This window comes from Brachyhypopomus gauderio, chromosome 21 (assembly GCF_052324685.1).
Source record: "Brachyhypopomus gauderio isolate BG-103 chromosome 21, BGAUD_0.2, whole genome shotgun sequence".
NCBI lineage: Eukaryota > Metazoa > Chordata > Actinopteri > Gymnotiformes > Hypopomidae > Brachyhypopomus > Brachyhypopomus gauderio.
In genome coordinates this window covers 240,001-257,037 of record NC_135231.1, presented here as the reverse complement: position 1 = coordinate 257,037, position 17,037 = coordinate 240,001, and the positions used below count along the sequence as shown (strand labels likewise).

Below are 17,037 nucleotides of genomic sequence, written 5' to 3'. Positions count from 1 at the left end.
AGGAACATCTCTGGCTCATCAGACTCACTTGAGTGTTCTGGCTCAGTCATAGTGCTTCCAAGTTACGTTTCTATAAAATTAACTGCTGAACACATTCTATTCCAACCCGGTGAGCAAATTCGAGAGACTGCATGCTGTTGTTCTTCAGGATTATTAATTAATTAATTAATTAATTAATTAATTCATTCATTCATTCATTCATTCCTCTTCTGCAGGGCGTATTTGAAAGCAGCACGGCACATCTGAACTCGTGATTCAGTGTCCTAAGTGCTGATAATTGCAAACACACCTCATCATATTTTGCCTCCTACCTTCACGACTATTCACCTCTAATTAACCCACATGTGCGAGCTCTGTTCCAACGTGGCGTCTCTCCCAATGGGAGGAAATTGCTCAGTGGAGACTAAGCAGCAGCACATCTCAGCCCCACCAGGATGTCCTGAAGCAGTGCTGTCTCTTCCGCTGGCCTGCACAGGGGCGTGCTCACAGGGCCGTGCACTATGGGTGTACAGAGGCATGCTTACAGGGCCGTGCTCACAGGGATCACATGCTTGTACTTGAACTGCTTTTTTTGGGTGCAGAATAAAATATTTTGGAGTTGCAGTAATTCTTTGGCTTTTTCTTACTGCAGCCTAAATGTTAAAGGCATGTACCATTAAAAACATCAAGTCTGTTTTGGTTGGCAAGGGTGTAAATCACCATAGTATGTTACATCTCAGAAGGTCAAACAGGAACAGGAATTAAATTTTACTGCACATTTGTGAAACCATAATGGAGACTGTATTTTTATTGCTTGCATAGTTCTATTCATTTGCCAAGTCTGACAAATGTGCACAAAATATAGCTAAGATTAAAACAGTTTTTAACAGATAGACATAATGACTGCAATAAATAATCTGTGCACATGTTCCATGTCCTGACTTCTTGAGCTTTCACCAGTGGGGCATTCTCAGGTACTTCAACTCTTACAAATAGTCTAACGCTATAACTCAGGAAAGCTATACTGGTGCACAGGTTAACCTCCCTAGTGCAGTGCACGTAACTCAGCCTGACACAGTTAACTTGTGATGACCATGATTTTATGAGCCCGCTCAAACTCTCCCCTCTGACTGCCCACTGGAACCTCGCTGTTCCGTGACCTTTAAAGCATGAGCAGTGTCTGCAGGGTGAGTGTGATATTTATGGTAAATACGGTGACATAACCGGGGTCTGCTGGGCCCTGAAACAAATTACACATGGTTTTATGTACATAGTAAAATATCATAGTGAAGATATAGTAAAATATCATCAGGTGCTCAGTAGGTCTCATAATTGCGTAAATACAACCTCAGATGAACACGCACAACATATTCTATTATTGCATCATTATTTATTTAATAATGAAAATGGAGAATCCAAATGTGTAAAAAAAAAAAAAACGAAAGTCCATCCTTACAACTTCCATAGGAATTAGGAGGGAAGCGTAATAGCATGGTGTTGTCAGTCTACGCACCTGCATAAAAAGATCAACATAAACATCTTGGCAGTGTGCTGGTCTGGAGTATTCAGTGTTAGATGTAACTATCCCAAGTATTAACTACATCAGGGAGAAGGAACGTGTAAAGCTCTTGAAATACCAAGGGTTGAGACAAGAACTAGAAAAGATGGTGGATGGTGAAGCCAACTGTGGTTCCCATGGTAACCGGAGCACTACGGGAGACAGGTTGGGAAAAAACTGAGAGTAGATCCTGCACAGATCACCGCAACATCATCCAAAGCTTTGATACTATGCAGAACGCTCAAGAACGCTCAAGAACGCTCAAGAACGCTCAAGCTATATACAATTATATATCACCTGTGTTTCACCTATTAAAAAATCACCTATGTTTCCTTTCAACACGACTAAATTCCTGTCTCTGGCATTTACAATGGCCAAACAGCCAAATCATCAAGTCTGTCCTCTACTGATGTTTCAACATAAAAACAATTCAGGACTCCTTTTTAAAACTGTTTCCAGCCTTACGAGGAGTCACGAACAAATCAATTCTCTAATTCCACTAGAGTGTAGCAGTAACAATTTTATGAAGTTCTTTAATGATAAGATTGATAAAATTAGGGAAAAAATTAGTAGCGCTATCTCAGAGCCTGTCAACATGCCAATGCACCTTGACAGCTGTCTGGTCAGCTCTGATGCCCTGTTAGAGTCCTTCTCCCCAATTGGTCGTGAGGAGCTTATTTCACTGGTGAAATCTGCTAAACCCTCCACATGCATACTAGATGCTGTACCAACCCATCTTAAAGAATCTTAAAGAATTACTGCATAGCAATATAGAACCATTGCTTACTATAATAAACTATTGTCTGAGCCTGGGCTACGTTCCCAGTTCATTTAAACTTGCAGTCATCAAGCTGCTAATTAAAAAACCTGGTCTTAACCCCCAGGAACTGTCCAACTATAGGCCAATTTCTAATCTGTCATTCATATCCAACATTTTAGAGAAAGAAGGAACTCTCTTCCTTCTTACAGACAGAACATGAAAGAGTTATTTCAGTCTGGATTTAGAGCTCATCACAGCACTGAAACGGCACTGACTAAAGTATTGAATGATCTCTTAATATCCTCTGATAAAGGATACATTTCTTTTCTCATACTGCTAGACCTCAGTGCTGCTTTTGACACCATTGATCATAATATTCTACTTAATAGGCTGGAGACACTCATTGGCATAAGAGGTCAAGCACTCTCCTGGTTCAGGTCCTACCTGACAGATCGTTACCAATTTATACTAGTAAATAACGAATGTTCAGAGCATTCTGAAGTAAAGTATGGTGTCCCACAAGGATCTGTACTGGGCCCCATATTATTCTCATTATATATGCTACCACTGGGCACTATCATTCGTAGGCATGGTATTAGCTTCCATTGCTACGCAGATGATACTCATGCTCGATGGAGGAGGCACGACGAGCGAGAACGGTACAATTGGTCTGATATTCCCCTTACCCTAGATGGTTTTTCAGTAACACCTAAATCTACTGCAAAAAGTTTAGGTGTCACTATTGATTCTGATCTTTCATTTGACGGACATGTATGCAATGTCACTAAGGCTGCCTTTTTCCATTTACATAATATCGCCAAGCTGAGACACTTACTTTCATTAGCTGATGCAGAGAAGCTGGTCCATGCTTTTGTCTCGTCGAGATTGGACTACTGTAATAGTCTTCTAATTGGATGCTCTAAACAGTCCATAAAGAAGCTACAACTTGTACAAAATGCTGCAGCTAGAGTCCTAACTAAGGCCAGGAAATTCGATCATATTAGTCCCACTCTCGCCGCATTACACTGGCTTCCGATTAAATATCACATTGAATTTAAAGTTCTCCTGTTAACCTATAAGGCGTTAAATGGTCTTGCCCCACAATATCTGAGTGAACTCATTGCTTACTACAACCCATCTCGCCCTTTGTGCTCCCAAAATGCTGGATTTCTCCTAGTTCCAAAAATTAGTAAAACTACAGCCGGAGGCAGAGCTTTCTCCTTTAAAGCCCCTCAATTATGGAATAGCCTTCCAGCTCCAATCTGAGATTCTAACACAGTTCCAATCTTTAAATCTACACTTAAGACTCACCTGTTTAATCAAGCCTTCAGCTAATATTTCCCTTGTAAGGTGTAGGGGCTTGGAGGCCCCCAGACGTTGAGATTTCTGGTAATCTGAGATGTTGATGCTGTCATCCAGCTGTGTCATGGCATCACTCTATTTGTGACTATGACTTGACTGGAAAGCAATGTCTCAGTGAGCCCTCATGCCTGTGGTCACCTCTGAACCCCTCCCTTTAATTATGCTGCTATAGATTAGTCTGCCGGAGCCACATGCTCATCACTGGCATGTGAGCTATGTACATTTAAATCAATGGTGGTTTTAATTCATGTCCACTCAGTCTGTATTGTCTATCTTCTTGCATGCCTCTACCCAAGCCCATTAGATACAGGCACCTGGGAGATGGTCTGGCTTGCTTGGTGGATGCGCTGATGCCGGGGTTGGATGAGCCGTTGCCACGAGGGGTCGTGCTGATGCTGGCCCGCCTGAGGCCCACTGCCTGCACCGAGGGGACTGAGGCTGCTTGGCCGGGGAACAGGAGCCTTGACTGTTGCTGTGGAACTTTGAAACCACCCTGCGACCACGGACTTGTGTTAACGGGCCGCCCAATGGAGGATGGGTTCCCTTTTGAGTCTTGGTCCTCCCGAGGTTTCTTCCTAATCCCCACCCTATAGGGAGTTTTTCCTCGCCACTGTCGCCTTTGGCTTGCTCATTAGGGATCTGGACCCATAGTATTGTAAAGCTGCTTTGTGACAGCGTGTGTTGTGAAAAGCACTATATAAATAAATTTGACTTTGACTTTCATCCAGACGTCTGCTTAATACAGCAAATTGCTCTCATTTTGTTTTGGATTTGATGTCTATTTTTGTGCTTGAATTTATTTCACAGCTACCACCAGTACACCACAGAATACATATAAAGTCAAAGTTTTCTCTAATGTTAACCTGTATGTTTACATTTGACTGCCTGTTTGGATTGCATTATGTATGTATATGTCATTTATTAGCTAACACCCTATTGGCAACATGCATACATTCATATTTTGATCATACAAATTTGTAAATACTTTAATGTACCGGTAATTATATTCATGTTTTAGGATTTTGAAGTTATAAATAATTAACATATCACATTTGAAAGATCAGTTTTTAAATAATTTGTCTGTTTGGATACCATGGATATAGCATGAAATGAAGAAGACAGGTATAACTGAAGGCCATGCTGTGTGAAGGTGCATGTGTTTAGGTTAGCTTGCTCAGGCATGTTAGGATCTGTTCATGAGTTAGAGATGTGTAGCGTAAGCTCTAATGGGAAAGACCCAGTTGCTGTCCCACTCCACAGGTCCCAGTATGATAACCTCCATACCCTTCCCCCAGTATATACACCACTGGAGAAATACCAACACATTATACCTCGGGCTTGATCTCAATCTATTTTGGCTCCCTGGATTCAGTCGATCTACAGTATATATTGCCAAGCAGAACCAGTGTGCTGGTGACTGTGATTGCAGGAGCTTTGGTTTGGCCAGGAGGAGCCAGGCCAGACTGTAGCCACCATACAAAGAGGCATTGAGAGGGAGAGGAACACAGCAGGAACTCATTAGAGGTTTTCACTTTGCCCGTGCTCTTCATCCAGGCATCCTCACATGTACCACCTCTTCTGAGTATGTCACCAGTGCCTCGTCCATTTGGACATTAAAATCTGCTGGGCGCTTTGCTTTGAGTTTCATATGTCAACAGTGGCTGAAAGCTGTGTTGACCCTGGTTTTTGGAGGTTGTTAAAGACTTTAGTTAGTGATGTGATGGCTTAACTATTGTGTCCCAGTGTAAACAAACATTTTACATTTACATTTACGGCATTTGGCAGACGCCCTTATCCAGAGCGACTTACATTTTTTTTAAATCTCATTTTTATACAAGTGAGTAATTGAGGGTTAAGGGCCTTGCTCAGGGGCACCTCAGTCATGGCCTCAGGGTTGGGAATCGAACACACAACCCTCCGGTCACAAGAATAGTTCCCTAAGCACTAGGTCATGACTGCCCCCAAACCATGAATCATATTCAGAGGTACATTTAGGCCTCTGACATCTTTCTTGAGTCTTTTCCGTTTGCTTCCAGACGTTGACGAGTGCCAGGTCCACAACGGAGGCTGCCAGCACAGATGTGTGAACACGGTGGGCTCCTACTACTGCGAGTGCAGCCCCGCCTTCCGTCTACACGTCGATGGCCGCACCTGTATAGGTGAGTCAGGAGGGGGGGTTCCCCAAAGGTCAGTGGAGGAGCTGACACACTGGCCTTGGCCTGAAGGTCTAGAAGCTTCTATCAACACAATCTACAGCAACTTGCTTTCACCAACTGGGATTTCCTTCAAAGCTGACAGAGGACTCCACCTTCAGTTATACATGTTAGAGGGAGTCAAAGAACCTTTTGTTTTCTAAACAGCTAAATGTTTCCTACTGTTCTCTAGTGTACAGGCCATGGTCGGTTTGTGGCTGGTAAGGCAGTGTCTCACATAGATTCGTGCTGGTAGCCTGACAGGTATGGCTCTGACTGCAGTAATGCCCAATCAGGTTAGAAATTTGAAAAACCCACATTTTACAAATTACATTTCAGTCATTTTCAAAATAATCAAACCTCAGCTTCCAGAGTCAGTTTCTTTCATGAAGTGGTAATCCTAGCTCAAATATTTCTATATGTATTGTCTGATGTGCTACTCAGGAGGAGCTTGTGTCATATACAGTTGGACACACTTACTCTTTGTTTATTTTTACTATTTGAGCAGTTGTTAAAAAGAACGAAATAATACATGCATGATTGTGCTGTATTAAGCATATATTGGCTTATATTTCAGAACCACATTACGTTTATCCATGCTTGGTGTCCTCTTATTCTGCCTAAGGAGGCAGCCACCTATGATGCTTTTGTGTCTGTCTTGAAGAAATTATCATGTTTCCTCCTCTTTCAACCTCCTCCATCTTCTTGAGAATCCTTTCTCTCCTTTAAGGCCTTCTGAGATGAAGTTTTAGCTTTAATCCAGATATTCCAAGACGTACCAAGTTAGTCACTGATGTTCTCCTCCAGACCGGGAAGTTGTTGTCATTACCATATCGCTAATGAACATCATTCAAGTCAAATAAAGAGGACATTAATTTAGACAACATGCCACTGATGTTGAGGGGTAGCCTTGGCATTTCCAAATGGTTCCACTATTTCACATTAAAAAGTCATTTCTGTGCCTGGGCCCATAAACTAAAAGGCACAAATTCATCTGCCGCTCTGCTGTGGTTGGAATCCTGGACCAGCACTGTGCTGTGAGCTCCCACCTGCTGAAGCCTCTTTCGGCTGACCCTGCTGACACAAGCAGTCCAGAACTTTGGGCCCGGGCTGAGCATAAGTGTAATGAGTCCTAGGCTGTTAATACCACCGACAGATCTGGTAATTAATCAATGAGGGTTTGGTCCTGACAGGACTGTTTGGTTTTGTTTAACGCTCATTTGAAAAGTTGGCAATTGTATTAATGCCTTGTGTCAGATATCCAGGTAGGACCTTAATTATTCCTAATTCAGCGCAGAACTTAACTGCAAGGAAATTCCTTTGGTTTGCCGGACTGTTCTTTTCCTGCTGGAAACATTCCTCTCTCCAGGTCATTGGATTCTGAACTCAACCATTTTATGGAATACCACAAATGAAAACTCCATCCGTCTCGGAAATGTTGCTCTTATTATTCTGTTTGTTATCTGGGGAAGAAGTTTAGTGTTTGAAAACATTTAAAAAAAATAAGTTGACATTAGATTTCATGTGATACTAATGGTAATGCCTGTTGAGGACAGATATATAGCTTGCATATATTTCATGTACAATCAAGTTTAGCAGATACACCTGCAATAACATTGTGTATTTAGTCTGCTTTATTTCCCTTAAACACAGATTATTCTGTAATTTCTAATTAAGAAATATCCATCAGGTAATCTTGCTAAACACTATTGTTGAACAAAACTTATCAGGTTTTGTTTACCTGCAGTAGCCTTGTATAATGATAGCAGTGGTCAATTGGTCCCAGGCCTTCATCCGAACTCAGGACGATAGGAAAGTGATCTAACAGAACAGGACCTACCTTAGAACCATCTTTAGCAAAGCGCTACTGCCAGGCTGGATGAATTTACCTTTTCACGAGCAACAAGTTCACTTGATGAGATATTTGAGGGAGCATCGTTGTTACTAGTGTACTCGCTGAGCAGAGACTCTAGACTCAGGAAGTGGGTGTCCCTCGTGTTGGGTATGTGAGGGTCACACAGTGATGAAGACGCAGGAGGCAAGCAGAACGCTGGGAACGTCCACACACACACACACACACACACACACACACACACACACACACACACACACACACACACACACACACACACACACACACACACACACACACACACTTACCTGGCCCTTATTGCCTCCTGTTTAAATACTTTTTAATGATGTACGACAAGGTTATTCTCTGGGCTGATTTGGCCAGGTATTATTGAGACTTGTCCCTGGAATGACATTTGAATAGTCCAACAGAGAAAAATATTTAAGTTCTCATCAGCTGTCAAATGAGCACAATTCCATCTGAAATAACACATGTGCAGTTCTGTTTTTCAGGTCAGGACTGACTAATGGCCACTGTTTAAAAAAATTACAGCATGTTTGCAAACATGCCATTTTTTGGCTGAGAACCTTTCTCTTTTTCTTTAGTATGTCACATATATACGGGAGTATAGGACTCCCGATGGTGTCTTGAATCGCTGACAGTGTCTTTATTCACTGCTGTTCTCAGCGGTGCTCTCCTGTGCCATCAGCAATGGGGGCTGTGAGCAGGAGTGCGTGCAGCTGTCCCATGCCCACTTTCAGTGCCGCTGCAGACATGGCTACCAGCTCACCGCCGATGGAAAACGCTGCAAGTGTAAGTGTTTCACCACTGGCTTCCCACATGACTTATTTTTAGGAACCCGGCTGACTTCTGAATGCTTTATTGCCATGGTTTTTGACTGTGAACGGAAATGGTTCAAAAGTTATTTCTTCACAAGTTCAGAGCAGACCATTTGATAGCTTAAGGATATGATAATATGTAAAGCATTAGTAGGGATGGGGCTAAACTGGTAATTTTGTCAGCTTTTTTTTCTGCCTAATGTGGGAATGATGAAAAATAACAGCTGGTCAAAGCAGCCAGACTGAACATAATAGCACAGCTTGTTCTCTTCAGTTTTCCTTAGTAAGGACAGAAACTGCCATAGGAGTGGAGCTGACCGGTCCTCTGGAAGTCCTTAGATAAACTCACAGAGATGTTCTTACCTCACCTGAAACACCTAAAAAAAGTGTTTACTCTCACGGTCAATTAAAAAGAGAGAAACCTTTGAAGAAATACGTTGTTTTTTATCATAAATGAGTAAATGAGCTCTTGAGAATACAGCATGGATAGAACATTTTCTGGCACTGAGTGCAAATGATGAAGAGAGTATCTGCTAAAGGTCCCAGATGTGGAGCTGTCTCTGACTCTTAGCCAAGCCTAAAAAAGTGTGGCAGTCTAGAAGTTTTAGACGTTTCTACCACACAGCAGTCTAAAAGTGTTGATGTACTGTGTTGGAGGGACTGACATATATTGCAGTGCAATGCTTGGGATCAGAGACTGATTAGATTTCTCAGTGAAAGTTATTGGTAGTTTGACTGTCTAATGGTTTGTGGCATTGCATTTAGAGCTAATGACTATTCAGTGTCAAACAAAGCAAAGCCCCCTGTTTAAAAGAAGAATTTAAAGCTGTTCAGCTGCGGAGTGTAAAGTATACAAACACTAGCATATTAAATTGCTCTGCTTTTTGGCCAGCTTTGAAATTGCCTGAATTTAATTTTCACCGTCATATTCTTGGCGAACCCAGTGTCAAAGTCCGAACACCTGCCAAAAACACTTCCAGTTTAGCCTGGCTGACCCATCCACTCTCCACAGACTCCACAGACTCAACAGGGCCCACAGTGCCCCAGTCATTTAGAGTGAGGTGAAGACTACATGATGAAAGTGAGAGTGTTTATAAAGGTCGGGGAAAACAAAGAATAGCATGAAAGCACAAATGAATCTGGATGAAGTCCAGCAGGAAAAAAATTGACTGGCCTTTGATCAGTGTCATAGAAATATATGATATTTATCAGAAATGGGTTTCATAATGCATGAGATTCATAATGTTAAGGAGTGTAGTCTTCACACTGAAGGATGTAACTAAAGCCAATAGTAAATGTACAAAAAAGTATGATTTTCTAAAAATTCAATCTGTATCTGGTAGGTTGTATCATACTGATTATACTGATCATACTGAGATCATACTCATTTCTATTACTGTTACATTTCTATTTATATTAAAAGTAAAATAAGTTTTCCCTATGCTTCTACAGTGTGTTGTAAGTATGTTGAGATTATTTTGACTGGGGCCTCATTTGCCCGTGTCTGGATAAAGACGTGAGCTATGTGAAGCTTGGCACGTTTCTATTACAGTGAGGAACCCCTGCACTGAGAGGAACGGGGGATGCGTGCACGTGTGCCGTAGCGTCGGCTCACGTGCTCAGTGTACCTGCCGTCCGGGTTACAGGCTGGCAGAGGATCAGAAGGGCTGTGAAGGTAAATGCCTCTGACAGGGCCCCTTCACAGGTGAAGGTAAATACCTCTGACAGGGCCCCTTCACAGGTGAAGGTAAATACCTCTGACAGGGCCCCTGGCCCCATCCAGCTCCCCTTTACAGTCGCGCTGTGATTTAAAACTCTTTCACATGGAACATCTTCTATGTAACAGATTCTTTTTGGGAAGATTTCGTTCCAGTGGTTTTGTAAGTTGGGAAAAGAATGGAAATACTGTTGCTGGTTTTGAGTTGGGTGGCGGGGCTCCGTGCAGAATGGGGCTTGTGTTCTCAACATAGGCCAAGGCTGGAGAATCAGCCCGCCAGTGCAGTCTTTAATCACAGTGTCTATATCAAAGCCACTGTTGGCCTAAGTGTCTGATGAGCCTTCCAATGTGATGTGGAGAGACTGCGGCCTGAGATCTGTGCTAATGGTTTTGTGGAACAGAATGGAGAGGGAGGTTGTTAGGGTTAGAAGGTATAATAGGCCCATGGTGGAGCAGATGAAATGTCTCTGCGTTTCAGACATCGACGAATGCAAAACCAGACGGGCCGCTTGTGCTCACGAGTGTCGGAACACCGCTGGCTCCTTCTCCTGCCTCTGTAACCCTGGTTACGAACTGGGCTCAGAAGGCACGAAGTGCTACCGTGAGTCACCTTTCTCACCTGGAAGATCGCTCAGGTGCTGCTGATTGGATCTGTGTGGTTTCGTGTCAAATGTTCATTGGCTACCATCCAGCAGGCATCGAAATGGAGATCATTAACAGCTGTGAGTCTGGGAATGGAGGCTGTGCACACCGTTGTCAGCATGGCACTCTGGGACCTGTCTGTAGCTGTAACCACGGTTACCAGCTTGATGAGGACCTCAAGACTTGTTTGGGTAAGCAGATGGTTGGATTAAATGTAGAGACATTTTACATAAGCCAGTATGGGTGCAAGTCAGCTGCACAAATATTCTCCTAAAAACTCTTGATAAGTTTATGGCTCAGTGTTTGAACTCAGTGTGCATTCTTATGTCTGATGGATCACCATTTGCTGTGTAGAATATATCATTGCTACTACAAGAAAACAGAAAACTGTATCTCCAAAGGCTTTTTAGAATTTTTGGAAGAGTTGAAGAACCTCTTGGACGTTGAGCTGTTTTACAAAGATTTATGCCTCTAAGTTATCCAGTGGCCAGAGTGTAAACTTCAGATGTAGGTGAAGAATAAATGGCCAGAAACAGTGACAAGGTTGTCTTGTGATAGCAGTAATATACATAAATATTTACTTCTAGAAAAATATTTGTGTTTTCCATGATGGCCCCATGAACTCAGCCAGTTGGACCATGACACTCTTGTGGGATTGGAGGTTTTCTCTGTCAGCGAACTCTTCACTATGAATAACAGCTCCCTCCTCCCCAACTGGAACAAGTTCTTCTGTAAACTTGCCCGAAGGGCCAGGGGTTCACCACACTCGTGTTTCACCGCACTCGTGTTTCACCGCACTCGTGGTTCACCGCACTCGTGGTTCACCGCACTCGTGGTTCACCGCACTCGTGTTTCACCGCACTCGTGGTTCACCGCACTCATGGTGACTCTTGGTCCTGCTTTCTGTGTTGGCTCACTGAGGCGGGTGGGGGATGGGGGCGTGTCTTCCAGACCTGGACGAGTGCGGAGAGGGAAGTTCGTGCTGTGAGCAGCACTGCACCAACTACCCGGGCGGCTACGAATGCCACTGCGGGGCTGGCTATCGGCTCCACTCAGACGGCTGTGGGTGTGACGGTACTGACCCCGCTGCTATATTCACTGCTTAACTACATAGGTTCATTATTTTATCATCACATTCCTTATTTGTTTTTGTTTCACTTTGATAGATGTGGATGAGTGTCTGTTTGATAATGGCGGCTGTGAGCACACGTGCCAGAACACCGCTGGGTCCTACCAATGCTTCTGCAGCCGGGGGCACAGTCTGGCCGAGGACAGACACTCCTGCGTCTGTGAGTCCGGTGCCTTGAGCGCACTACTGTTACACCATCAAAAACACACTGGTAGAGTAATCCAGCAACATCTCTGTTTCTGCCCCCCTTTCTCCAGCCCTGCAGAGGGCGGTAGAAGCCCTGTCCAGTCGTGTAGCGGTGGAGCGGCCACTTCCACAGCTCACGCTGCTGCAGGAGCTCCCTCAGGCTCTGGAGCGCTACTCTGATTATGAGGAGGACTCTTTCGGAGAGCTGCGAGCCGAGAGCACCATCACTCAAAAATTTGGTCGGTGGACGGAGCTTCCAAATGGCTCTTATTTGGTCCTTTTGAATCCTTTTGAGTCTCTGATGTTTAATAAACGGTGCCGTGGGCTCTCATTGCTTGTCCCACTCTGACTTGACACAGTCTGCCTGAATGAGACATTTGGCCACGACTGCAGCCTGACGTGTGATGACTGCTCGAACGGGGGTGTGTGTCACGAGGAGAGCGATGGCTGTGACTGCCCTGATGGCTGGACTGCCATCATCTGCAACCAGAGTGAGTACAGGGCATGATAACACATTTATGATTTTCAAAACTGTAGACCGCAAGTCTCTGATCTGTCTCATGTTTTTGACTTGCAGCCTGTCCAGAGGGCACATTTGGCAAGAACTGTTCCTTCACTTGTAAGTGTAGGAACGGGGCCACCTGTAACCCTGTGACCGGAGCCTGTCGTTGCCCACCAGGAGTTAGTGGAGACGAGTGCCAGCATGGTGAGCGAGCACACACTGAATGAAACATTACAATGATACAATGAAAATGTGGAGAACAAAATTATATCATTAATTAATGAAACACTTTCTAATCAGTTTAGAAAGTATTTTTATTAAGTTTTTCTTTATGTCATATAAAGATCAATAACTGGGCTGTATCATCACAGTTCCACATATAAAGATCAATAACTGGGCTGTATCATCACAGCTCTCATCCAGAGCCAAGACAAGCAAAGTAAATATCGGCTTTGTTTTGCAGCTGAATGTCCAAATTCCCCTTGATCCGTTTTGTTGCAGTTCTGGACACATTTGCAATCGCTTCCTTTTTCAGTCTAGTTCTTGTATTTCTCTCCATGTTTACTCTTGTAATAGATTCAAACTGTAATCCTTAAACACAGCTAACTGTTCTACGCTAACTAAGCACACAACTATACATTTTTCTGACAGACTGACAGACAATAGAGCTGAGAGGTAATTTCTCGAAAGCTGTCCATCACATCCACAGACACATTTCTGGGGATGCGCTTTGGGAATCTGGAAAAGGCGCTATATAAATCGAACATTCATTCATTCATTCATCATTCATTTGAGTGAAGGTGCATGAGCGAACTGAAATGAGCAAAATTTTAAAACAAAAGCAAAACAGCTGTCTTCAAAATAAAAGCAGTGAGGTTTTGATTCACGCACTTATCACAGTGTAATATTTGTCATAGTCACACATTTACCTTTGACTTCTAACTTATCAATGATCTCATGCAGGCCAGTCAGGGATAGTCAGATAGTCAGGCGGACCCTACAAAGCCCAGATCTGAGCTAGCAGCATGTACTGGCACTCACCATGCGTTAAAACCCGATGCGTGTTTGTGTGGCTCTGTGTTCTGTGGTTTGCAGGATGCCCCAAGGGTCTTTACGGCAAGCACTGCAATAAGAAATGTAACTGTGCCAACAATGGACGCTGCCATCGCACCTACGGAGCCTGCTTGTGTGATCCAGGCCTCTATGGGAGGTTCTGTCATCTCTGTGAGTCAAAGAGCTCCCAACCCTCTGTGGACCTTCCCCAGTTCACCTCGTTTTATGAACAACACACCGTTTCCCTTTCCTGTGTGTCCATGTGCAGCGTGTCCTAGGTGGTCCTATGGTCCCGGCTGTTCAACCGAGTGTGATTGTGTACAGAAGAACACCCTCGACTGTCACCGTCGCCATGGAACCTGCGTGTGCAAGCCCGGTTACCAGGGCGACACTTGCAGCGATGGTTAGCAGGCTCCTGCTTCCCTCCTTTACTGTGTTGATTCCTCGCACAACACCTCAACCAGTGTCTGCTATGTTTGTCTCTTCAGAGTGCGCTAGCGGTTACTATGGTCCAGGATGCAGGACAAAATGTGGGTGTCCCCGCGGTGTGCCTTGCCATCACGTGAGCGGAGAGTGCCAGCATCAATGCCCGGCTGGGTGGCGTGGGGAGAACTGTAACCAAGGTGCAAGAGTTAGCATCTTAACCTTATGAGACTAATACAGTATAGACTAATACAGTATAGACTAATACAGTATAGACTAATACAGTATAGCCCACATGGCACTTGGACATGTGACCTATAGCAGCGGTCACCAACCACCAGGCTGCGGGCCGTGGGTCATTTGGTACCAGGCCATACAGAGAAAGAATATATATCAGAGTCTGAGTGATGTTTTATTTTGAAAAATATAAAGAATTTTGGGATTCTCTCAAAATTACATCCATTGGTGCGTCCGGTGAGTTTTATTTTTATGCAGTTTATATTTGTTTTTATGCCAGTTGTATCATTTTATTTACCGGTAGTCGTATTTGCCCCCCACACTTTAAAGGCCGGTCCGTGAAAATATTGTCTGACATGTAACCGGTCCATGGTGCAAAAATGGTTGGGGACCACTGACCTATAGAATGGATTAATGTGTTTACTCCATGTGTAAATCATTTTAGACTGCTTTCCATGTGAGCTAACATTGGATAGAAGGCTTTAAGATTAAATTTTTTTTATATTGTGTAGAATGCTGTAAATTCTGTTTTTTTTTTAACTAATCCTCTAAGTGGAAGTGGCATAAGCTTGAACTTATCCCCCTCATCCTCTGTTACACTCCTGGGAACGCAACTGCGGCCTACAGTAGACCACAGTCGGGGCCCGAGATTCACGAGGCCCTGGCTTCTGTGCACGCAGCTCCAAATGCCATATAAGAAAACGAAGCAGACAGCTGGCGATCTGAGCAGCCCGAGAGAGCAGGCCAAACCCGGAGAGCGGAGACAGAGCCGCGCGGCAGGGGCGCATTCGTCAGCAGGCCCGCTGTACTTCTGTGCTAGTGAATTTCCTTGACACGGAGGCCGTGTTCCGCCACACTTCACTTGCGAGGAAAAGAAGAAATATGTGGTCTTGCTCAGCATGCTAGAGAAGTAAATTTAAGGACATGAAAGAGTAAAGTTGCTCTGTGTTCACAATCTTTGTGCCTCCCGACAACAGGCCACAGTTTACGCTGCTGTGTGTATATATGGAGCATATTTACTACAGTGACTTTATGGAAGAGTGGTGAGCAGAAACTTCTTATGCCGCGTTGTTCAGCTTTGATACCTGGCAGCCCCGTCTACCACCCGGAGGGGGTTACAGAAATAACTGGAATATTTCTGCAGAAAGCTGGAGTTGGCTGCAAGGACACGGAGCCTGGAAGTCATTAAGTGATCAGAATACAACATCTGTCATCAATTAGGATCAACAGTCAGGGGGAGTGGCACCAGGCCCCGCCTACACAACTGACCTGTTGCCTCTGCCCTTTGGGTGTCTGGCCTTTATGAGTTTTAGGAGTGCATTTACATGGACTACCTGAAGCCAATAGGGACATAGGGGGGCAGGCATGTCCCACTTTTCTGATTGGGCTGTGGGAGCTATTCTCACTGTCCCCCCTCCCTCCTGCCTGTGCTAAGGTGTACAAGAGGAGGTTTATTCATCAGTCATGACAGTGGCCAACAAAATGACAGTGGTGAGACAGTAGCGAGAAATTGCCATCAAACTTCCCCTCTTTAAAATGCTTATTTTAAGGTTCCAGCATGGAACCTTTGTAGGAGAACTGAGGCTACAGGGAATATAACACCCCCCCAATCAAATATTCCAATAACATTGCCATGTTCAAATCAAAGAGTGTTCTGAGGAACATGTTCAGATTCTTCTGATCCTGTGTGTGATGGCACCCAAACAGTGGCGGGCTACACGAGATATGCTACACGAGATATGCTACACGAGATATGCTACACGAGATATGCTACATGAGATATGCTACATGAGATATGCTACACGAGATATGCATACGCATTTATTTTTGCCAGAATGTCCCGAGGGAACGTTTGGGGTGGGCTGCTCTGCATCCTGCAAGTGTAACGGAGCCACGTGCAACTCGGCGAGCGGCCTGTGCCACTGTCCCGCAGGCAGGACAGGACAGCACTGCGACAGAGGTGAGTGGTGCAGCGGTGGAGGTGAGAGATGAAGTGGTGGAGGTTGAGTGATGGAGGGCGAGAGCAGTTCTGAGCTCACCATCGCCCATGGAAGAGTGGAAAACTGCTCACCATCACCACTGGAAGACTCGATAGGAAATTAGTCGCGTTCACTTACTGTAAATAGACCTCGCCTGCAGTTTTCCATCAAGGGCGATCGTGTGGTTTATTACACAGGTAGCATCGAACTACATGTTTTGAATTTGACCGCGAGTAGCTCTCTGAGTTCTATCCATGTTGAGGCCTTTAATGACTTTCCATCCTGGTGCCTTTGGGATCTAGACCACAGAGCACATAGAACTGGGTTTAGCAGGGCTTAAGCAGAAGGCTCGGGTGTCTATTCTTAGATCCTCTTGAGATCTTCAGCCAAGAATCACAAACAGAGGTATAACATATGTCCCTCCCAGACCCCTTCTCTAAGGGGACGCACACTCTTTATTTATCACGTGCATAATGAGGTACATAATGAGAGGAAGCCCAGCATGGAAGTATGGGAGGACAGTGGACTCATCTTTCCTAACGAGGACAGTGGACTTCTCATCTTTCCTAACGAGGACAGTGGACTCATCTTTCCTAACGAGGACAGTGGACTCATCTTTCCTAACGA

The 17,037-nt window shown here is 44.3% G+C and overlaps 1 protein-coding gene across 4 annotated transcripts in view; it reads left to right on the top strand.

Moving 5' to 3' along the window:
* The window catches only part of megf6a (multiple EGF-like-domains 6a), a 63,689-nt gene that overhangs the window by 38,930 nt on the left and 7,722 nt on the right, over positions 1-17,037 (top strand). For 3 of the 4 annotated variants that reach the window (XM_076984093.1, XM_076984094.1, XM_076984096.1), the window contains 14 exons: positions 5,696-5,818; positions 8,391-8,516; positions 10,095-10,217; positions 10,738-10,860; positions 10,955-11,092; positions 11,853-11,975; positions 12,068-12,190; positions 12,288-12,455; positions 12,576-12,707; positions 12,794-12,922; positions 13,814-13,942; positions 14,040-14,174; positions 14,260-14,394; positions 16,266-16,391. In XM_076984093.1, coding sequence (XP_076840208.1) covers positions 5,696-5,818; positions 8,391-8,516; positions 10,095-10,217; positions 10,738-10,860; positions 10,955-11,092; positions 11,853-11,975; positions 12,068-12,190; positions 12,288-12,455; positions 12,576-12,707; positions 12,794-12,922; positions 13,814-13,942; positions 14,040-14,174; positions 14,260-14,394; positions 16,266-16,391 — 1,833 coding nt within the window. The remainder of the gene's footprint in view (positions 1-5,695; positions 5,819-8,390; positions 8,517-10,094; positions 10,218-10,737; positions 10,861-10,954; positions 11,093-11,852; positions 11,976-12,067; positions 12,191-12,287; positions 12,456-12,575; positions 12,708-12,793; positions 12,923-13,813; positions 13,943-14,039; positions 14,175-14,259; positions 14,395-16,265; positions 16,392-17,037) is intronic. The other variant, XM_076984095.1, reaches the window with a different exon arrangement.